The sequence below is a fragment of the Bradysia coprophila genome, unplaced genomic scaffold (assembly GCF_014529535.1).
Source record: "Bradysia coprophila strain Holo2 unplaced genomic scaffold, BU_Bcop_v1 contig_476, whole genome shotgun sequence".
Classification (NCBI taxonomy): domain Eukaryota; kingdom Metazoa; phylum Arthropoda; class Insecta; order Diptera; family Sciaridae; genus Bradysia; species Bradysia coprophila.
Genome location: NW_023503727.1, coordinates 2,736,161 through 2,744,789, shown reverse-complemented (window position 1 = coordinate 2,744,789; position 8,629 = coordinate 2,736,161). Strand labels below are relative to the sequence as shown.

At 37.4% G+C, this 8,629-nt stretch overlaps 1 protein-coding gene across 4 annotated transcripts in view; it reads left to right on the top strand.

Annotated features, from left to right (window-relative positions):
• The first annotated feature begins 1,980 nt into the window (after nucleotides 1–1,980).
• The window catches only part of LOC119082715 (lysosomal-trafficking regulator), a 29,223-nt gene continuing 22,574 nt past the window's right edge, over nucleotides 1,981–8,629 (top strand). For 2 of the 4 annotated variants that reach the window (XM_037192291.1, XM_037192290.1), the window contains exons 1-5: nucleotides 1,981–2,179; nucleotides 2,407–2,571; nucleotides 2,652–2,731; nucleotides 2,912–3,041; nucleotides 5,042–5,134. In XM_037192291.1, the coding sequence (XP_037048186.1) occupies nucleotides 2,497–2,571; nucleotides 2,652–2,731; nucleotides 2,912–3,041; nucleotides 5,042–5,134 (378 nt within the window). In that variant the 5' untranslated portion in view covers nucleotides 1,981–2,179; nucleotides 2,407–2,496. Of the gene's footprint in view, nucleotides 2,180–2,406; nucleotides 2,572–2,651; nucleotides 2,732–2,911; nucleotides 3,042–5,041; nucleotides 5,139–8,629 lie in introns of those variants that run through there. The other 2 variants (XM_037192292.1, XM_037192293.1) reach the window with 2 other exon arrangements.

The following is an 8,629-nucleotide window of genomic DNA, read 5'->3' as shown; positions in this document are numbered from 1 at the left end:
ATTTAACAGTTGAATTCTATCTTTCAATTGTTAAATAGCGTAATTGTCATTTTGAAAACGGAGTGACTGCAAATAGGCCTTTAGAGTTTAGAGTTCGAATTTTGAAAATACAAATTTTGTATAGGTTTGTTCCAATGTCATTTGGAAATGTCAAATTTTATCAACAGAAAACAACTTAACCTCAACTTTGTAATTGTCGAAGTTAACGAAAAATATAGAAATTTGTTGATGTTTAGGTTATGTTCATCTCTGTGGATGAAATCGACTGTATTCATCATGTCAACTTTCATGTTTACAGTTACTTGGAACAAACCAATACTCTCTATAGCAACCAAACTCTAAGCTCTCTGTGTCAAATTCACACCTTATGTCTTTGTATTCTACAGCTAGGAATTTCTCACCGCGTCATTCACAATAATTGACAAAATGACACATTTTGTATAAGGAAAATGTCACTTTGTGAGTAATTGTGAATGACGCGGCGCGAAATTCCTCAACACCCTACAAACACTATTCTACATTTTGACTAACTACGGAGACTAACTAATCTACATGTCAATTCCAAAGTCTACTTGATTCTTTCACCACCTTAATAAAAGTAGTTTGTTTGCTAGAGAGGTTATTGAGCAAACCAATATGCATTTCTTTCATTTTGACATTTAACTGAGCTGAGATCTTTTCCGTAAACACTGTATTCATTCATAAATTTTCCAAGGCTGTATACTTTGGGGAGGTCACGCAGATACAGATACGCTGGTTATACACCACAGTTGATGATAAAATGGCCGATTTCATACAAAAATTCACCAACTCTGATGATTCTCGTCGTCTTGATGTTGTGGTGAAATTTTTTACATGTAAAATCATCAGAAGTGGTGTGTTACCGTGCGTGACCTCCTTAAAGTATACAGCCTTGAAATTTTCAACATCTGACCCTCAGATCAGTTTAATTTAACGGTTTGAACACTATAATTGATAAACTTTTATGATCAGGGCGAGAATATCAAAGACCACTTAATTATAACTTGCCTTGAAGTAAGTATACTTCTTTAATTGAATATTTTCATAGTTAAGGCAAGCTAAAATAACTAATGAAAATTATATTTCTTTCTCTCATCATATCTGTCTATAGACCGTTACGATCAAAGCGAGAATACCCAAGGCTGTAAACTATGGGGAGGTCACGCAGACCGCCATTTTATTAGATACGCGGGAACACACCACGTCTGATGATTTTACATACAAAAAAAATTCACCACATCATCACGGCGATGAGAATCATCACAGTAGGTGATTTTTTGTATGAAATCGGCCATTTTATCATCAAGTGTGGTGTGTCACCCGCGTATCTGTATCTGCGTGACCTCCCCAAAGTATACAGCCTTGCGAATACCGAAGAATTATCAATAGATCATCTTCAAGGCCGTTTGAAATGTCATCCACGATTAGTAATGCCATCCACGTTAAAAACAATCACATACAAATGAATGAATGAACGAAACATTTAACGAAACTTAAGTGAGGTTACGTGTGAAAGTACCGTATCTTGCAAAGCACTGTCAAGCACCGAAGCTGACTTTGACATCACTCAATTAGAAGGCCGAAAACACACCTGTTGACTATTTTTTTTAAATTTTTTGATAGCCATCGTATGAAAAAGAATAGCCAACTTTGATCGGTTCAGTCCTCTATTTGAGTGACGGCAAAGTCAGCTTCGGTGCTAGACAGTGCGTTGTCTATTGTCGTAAGATACATGTCATTAAATATTTGCATATAAACTTTTGACATATCTTCCAAGGCAAGTTAAAATAACGGTCCACATTATATTTCCCTCTCTCCAAGGCAGCCTTGCTCTCTCTCTAATCATAAAACAGTCTATACCGATGAGTTGCGATATTCTACTACTACCATCACATTTATCGATAGAACAAAATTTCAAACAGCTGTTGTTTGTTATGCTTCTTGTACATTTTGGATTAACCAGTTTTTGCGATAATAAAATTGAAGTGGTGTATCATAATCGTTCTTTTGTGTTTACATTTTAGTTTTGTAAGATTGTGTTTATTAAAGTGAAATTAAACTGCGTTGAACCATTTTTTTTTTTAAGAAAGAAAAGAGAATTGGCATTCAATCAACGTCGTAAATAAGTGTTTAGCGTGTGTGCTTTTAATATTGTTTGGTATGGCTACCCTTTTTGCAGAAGAATCTTTTGTCTCTTTAATTATTGCGAATAGAACCAACAATTGTGTGAATAAAATGTGCAATTGCGTTACCGTTGAAACGAAAAGAGAACTGAAACGTTACATACGAGGCCCCGTTTGCGTTGACCTTGAGTCACACAACGAAAATGCACTCGATTCATGGAAAAATTATTCATTTTTAACTCGTTCGTTTTTATTTTTTCAGTTTATAAAATTTGTTCGTCCTACGACCAGTAACCGCGACGATTTTGATGTTAATTTTAAGTTAAGGAGAGGAAAATGGTAAAAAATACAAATGGAAGGTGATACTTGCTGTGATCTAATAAAATTCTGGACCAAATTCAATGCGGTCGAAGACAGTTCGTCAAAGGTTTGTTTTTCATCTGCGGCAAACGTTCATCGCAATTGAGAGACAATATTTTCTTTCCCCTTGTGATTTTTCTCACTTAGGAGAAGTGGCTGGAATTATTTCTGTTCGCTTTCAATCAACTTTCTGAATCCACAAACTATGATCACTTACACAAACATTGGTAAGTCGATGCAACATGAACAGTGAACTGATAAGCGAAAGGTCGTTAGCCACATTAACTTTATTTGCTTTTGAAACAATTCATTTTCGTTTTGATAAATTCGTTTTGTTTACGTTTAGAAGACGTTTGGTGTTAGTTTCGACCAATTTAAAAACAAAATTAATTTCCATTTCGATTTAGTTCAATATCATCATCAGCGGCATCCAAGCTGACGTCCTATATGCTGCAGGCTGTTTACGATATCATTTGTGCATCGCTGAAGGAAGTCACAGATGATTTGGACGTTCCGAAGAAGAATGGAGACGATAAGGTATGGCATTCTCTAACCGATCACTCGATCTAATTTTATCAATTCGAAGAGCCGACCACAAAAAAGGTTTCCGTCTTCATATCTGGTTTATCCAACCGATTCTTTCTGTGATGCAATGTATTATGTCGTCGGCAGAGTTTGTCTCTCTTTTGAATTTCGACTGACCGGAATCGGCGCTATTTTTTCCGGGTCTCTTTTATGTATGCCTAGTTAGGCCTAGGTTCCAAAACCAGTCTCAGATATTTTTGATCTTCTGGTGTAAGCGGCCGAAAGTCAAAAAATGGGGTTTCGTAGTCCGGATTTAATTTCCGTAAGGTGGTGAGGACACGGGTGTGTATGGGTTTGTTGGAAAACTGAGTTCGAGTACTCCCGGAGCAAATATTAACTTCAAAACATTTGGTGACAAACGGTTGAAAATGTGACCAACAGAAAATTGCTCAGAATCTATGGAACCTCGGTGAGCTTTGACAAGGGCTGTGACCTCACTAATGCAATTATTTGACACGTCACTACCTAACAGATTAAAACTGTGTGTTCCACTCCGACAAACTACTACATATTGGTATCGCTGTAAAGCTGAGGTCTTCCACATTCACAATAAATAATAATTTAATCAAATAATTGCATTAGTGAGGTCACAGCCCTCGTCAAAGTTCACCGACGTTCCATAGATTCTGAGCAATTTTCCGGAGGTCATATTTTCGGCCGTTTATCAAGAAATTTTTTGAAGTTAATATTTACTCCGGGAGTACTCGAACTCAGCTTTCCGCTTACCATCAGCCAGATATGGAAGATCGAAAATATCTGAGACTGGCGCCGGTTTCGGTCAGTCGAAATTCAAAAGAATCCCTCCAATCAGATCGCAAACATTGTCAAGCCTAAACTTTATTTGTGGTACATGATCGAACGATTGCCATTGCAGCATTAAGAGTGATATCGCCAAATCTTCGGGTGATTTTTTTAACTTTGGAAACAAGCGGTCTCCGATTTTAATGAGTGATAGCTCGTGGGATTCGTCTTTCAATTCTAGGAAACACGTGTCTTTCACTTTTTCTTTAAAAAAATTGTTTTCTTTGAAAAGCGCTCAAAAGTGAAGACATGTCAGAGGGTACTGAAAACAGTTTTTCGGCAATAACTCAAGAAAAAATTATTTTAAATGGTTGTAATGTTGTAAAATTGTCGGCCTTGAAGAGACCTACAGGTGGAGTATACGCACCGCTTGGTGCGAGTAGATCCACGAGAGTTATGACTAAAAATATAGTGAATGTTCGGAGAGTCCGCCTTTTCTGCAGCTTCAATGTACCACGGAGCTGAGTATGCGGTGTTGTAGCTGGCCTCACCCACTATCGTTTTGCACATATAAATGAACCCAGTACTTTTGGGCTGCAAGCCGTTCCAGATGCTCTTCTGGCAGCTGGGCCCTCAGAAAGAAGGAAACAATCTACATTTTGGCACTAACTTTTTTTTCAAGACTTCTGTAGGCTTGCAGCCCAAAAGTACTGGGTTCATTTATATGTGCAACGATAGTGGGTGAGGCCAGCTACAACACCCCATACTCAGTTCCGTGGAACATCGAAGCTGCAGAGAAGGAGGACTCTCTGAACATTCACTATATTTCTAGTCATAACTCTAGTGGATCAACTAGCACCAAGCGGTGCGTATACTCTACCTGTAGGTCTTTTCAAGGCCGACAATCGTACAACATTACAACCATTTAAAATAATTTTTTCTTGAGTTATTGCCGAAAAACTGTTTTCGGTACCCTCTGGCATGTCTTCACTTTTGAGCGCTTTTCACAGAAAACAAATTTTTTAAAGAAAAAGTGAAAGACACGTGTTTCCTAGAATTGAAAGACGAATCCAACGAGCTATCACTCATTAAAATCGGAGACCGCTTGTTTCCCAATCACCTGAAGATTTGGCGATATCACTCTTAACAGATAAAATCGACGGTTGAATCATTGGACTTTCTAATCGTTTTTGCTTAATTTTGCTTTGTAGAGAGACATCACAACTATAGTTGCACTCAGGGAATTTATAATTCATGGCATTGGCGGTCGTATTCTGGAAGCATTTCAAAGTCTTGACACAAAAGTGAGTAACGTTGGTGTTGGGTTTTTTTGGGGAGAAAATCACGTAATTATGTGACATCGCACGAGTATATCTATACAGGTCTTAGGTGCAGATATTGATAAGAGATTAGATAAAAAAAACAACCGAAGCGATGTCATAAGAAGATTATCTGCACATTTGTCTTCTTTCATAATTTTTTCGGTGGTGGTGACACTCACCTTAAACTTTACGTCAATATCCCCACTTTTAACGCAGCATTCTACAGTCATAAGCAGTAAACAGCTAAAAGTGTCGTTAAATGCCATGGCCGAACCTGAATCAGAAATTTTGGATTTCGAGTTCAACCCGAACCGAACGCGAACCGGACCCGAGCCGAAAATTTTAATTTTCGGAAGCCGAATCTGATCTTAACCTGAAATTCTCATGACGGATCAGGTTGATTCGGGTAACCGAAAATTTCTCGCGAAAATTTGTGATTTCTGGTGCAAATTTCGCTTTAGCCTGTTCTATCATGAAAATTTCAGGTTCGGGTCTGGTTAGGGCTATCCGAAATTTCAGGTTCAGGCCAAGTTCGGGTCGAACCTGAAGTTTTAGTTCGACTTCGGATCAACCTGAATTGAAGCAGGTCAACCCGATCCGAGCCTGACGTGTTGTCAGTCTCTCCGCTAAGAACTCACATTCACGTGAATTTGAGTCATCAGTATCAGATATGCCCCCAAAGTGTACTCTTAGTGGACCTGCTTAGGCGAAAAATCGTGCATCTTAGAGAATCGTTATAACGATGATTGTAGGTTGTTCTGTATCGATTCCTGATTCTAAATTGATGTGGGGCCAAGACGGCAGCTCAATGGTTCTCTGGTGAGCGGCAGTTATGACCCTTTTTTTCTATGATTTTTCATTCGTGAGCGAGAAGAGATATCAATCCACTTCCAAAGGATAAGTTATAGAGAAAAGTCTAAATTTTTTTTTGGTGAAATTTATTTTTTGACATTTGAATCCAAAATGGCGGAAAAAATTGGTCAAAGTCGAAAAATATTTTTTTCTCAAAGGAAAATCTCTGAAAACGATGAGAAAACAAAAATTCTTCAAAAATTTTCTTCAAAAGGTTTACAGTCAAAGGCAGTCAATTTTCAGCATAAATTAGCTTCAGCTGTTTTTCAGCTGATCCATACAAACAATCACAACCGTTTATACGTCTTTTTACGGTTTTACCACTATCATGCGCGTGCGTGTAGCAGCTTCAACCGTATGAACAAGGAAAACCAGCTTTGATTGTATGTGTGGATCAGCTGAAAAACAGCTGAAGCAAATTTATGCTGAAAATTGACTGCCTTTGACTGTAATAGAGAATGTAAAGAGCTACGTTTTCGTTTTTTATTGTTGTATAAAGTTGTATTTTCTGTAAATTTTAGTAACTCAAGGCGTAACCGAGTTTCATATTTTCACGGAAACATGCTCCCTGTTCTAGAATTTAAGGATTTTCAAGGATCTCTGAGTTTTTTTTTGATTCTCTTCAGGATATATTGAACTGTTGAGGTGGTAGTGGGTCAGTTCCTAAAATTATGTCACTGCACATGAACAATATGTTTCCAGCTCTAGAACGTAAGTATTATGAAGGATTTCTGAGGTTTTATTGGATTCCCTTCTGGACGTTTGGGATTGTTGAGATTATATTATGTTAGTTCCTAAAATTCCACCACCTTACATGGTATACCATCAGTTCTAGAATTTGAGTAATTTGAAGGATTTTTGTCAAGTTTTTCTGGGTTTCCTTCTTTCCTTCTTCTCATAGCTCTTTAAATTCTCCATAAACATTTTGAAGAAAATTTTTGCGAGTTTACAGTCTTTCTATCGTTTTCAGAGATTTTCCTTTGAGAAAAAAATATTTTTCGACTTTGACCAATTTTTTCCGCCATTTTGGATTCAAATGTCAAAAAATAAATTTCACCGAAAAAAATTTTAGACCTTTCTCTATAACTTATCCTTTGGAAGTGGATTGATATCTCTTCTCGCTCACGAATGAAAAATCATAGAAAAAAAGGTCATAACGGCCGCTCACCGGAGAACCATTGAGCTACCGTCTTTTCCCCACATCAATTTAGAATCAGGAAACGAGACGGAACAACCTACTATCATCGTTATAACGATTTCCTAAGATGCACGATTAAGCGCTTTTTTCAGCCTAAGCAGGTCCACTGTCTATAAATTGTGTCGAAATTTTGTTCCAATCCCAATTGATGACAGCTGATAAAACTAGATAGAGACCCCACGAACCGCAAACCAATGTGTACATATTTAGCTTATAACGGCCTGTCATTCAGCTCAAAGTAAAAGGTTGTTGACATTGTGTAAGTTTAAAACGCTAATGAGAACTTAAAGTTCAGCAAAGATACGGCCTGAGTGTTGGGTCAATTTAATTTCTTGGAATAATTCTATAAAATGACATCGGAGCTCCTCTTTTAAGTCGGATTATGAAACGACTTTTTAGTTAGAATATTCTTTAAATTTTTAGCCCCGTACGAAGTACAAAGGGGCTTATAGGATTACGATGCCGTGTGTAATTGATGGAATTCGAAGCAGACGGTAAGGGCAAAGTGTTTGCCTATGTTCATAGATGACGAATCCGCAATAAAAAAATTTTCTGTCCGTCTGTCCGTCTGTCTGTCCGTCACGTCGATATCTTGAGTAAATCAAATCCGATTTCAATTTTTTTTTTCCTGAAAGATAGTCAAAATAGTGAGGCTAAGTTCGAAGATGGGCATATTTAGGTCGGCCCTTCGTGAGTTAGGGCCGCCTAAGTGCTTTAAGGTCTTTTGGGGATATTTACGGCAAAAAAAACGTTGGAAATGTAAATGAAACAGCAAAAGATAGGTAATGTTGATACCGATCCAGGAAAAAAAAGTTTATTGAAATCGGGTGAATGGCCCTAGAAGTGAAAGGCTACTCGGCCCTAAGTGTATTTTGCATATAACTCGAGTAAATTTGATCCGATTTTCGTAATTTTTGTTTCATTTGAAAGGTAATCGAAGCCCGAATTTAATGTGGCGAAGAACGTTTTAAATTTGGGTCCTTGGACTGAGGCCGCTCCTCGGCCCTAAGTGTATTTTGCATATAACTCGAGTAAATTTGATCCGATTTTCGTAATTTTTGTTTCATTTGAAAGATAATCGAACACCGAATAGAATGTTGTTGAAAAAAAATTTAAAATTTGGGTCCTTGGACTAAGGCCTCTCCACGGCCCTAAGTGTATTTTGCATATAACTCGAGTAAATTTGATCCGATTTTCCTAAATTTTGTTTCATTTGAAAGGTAATCGAACACCAAATAGAATGTTGTTGAAAAAAAATTAAATTTGGGTCCTTGGACTAAGCCCGCTACACGGCCCTAAGTGTATTTTGCATATAACTCGAGTAAATTTGATCCGATTTTCCTAATTTTTGTTTCATTTGAAAAGTAATCGAACGAGGAATAGAATGTTGTTGAAAAAAAATTAAATTTGGGTCCTTGGACTAAAGA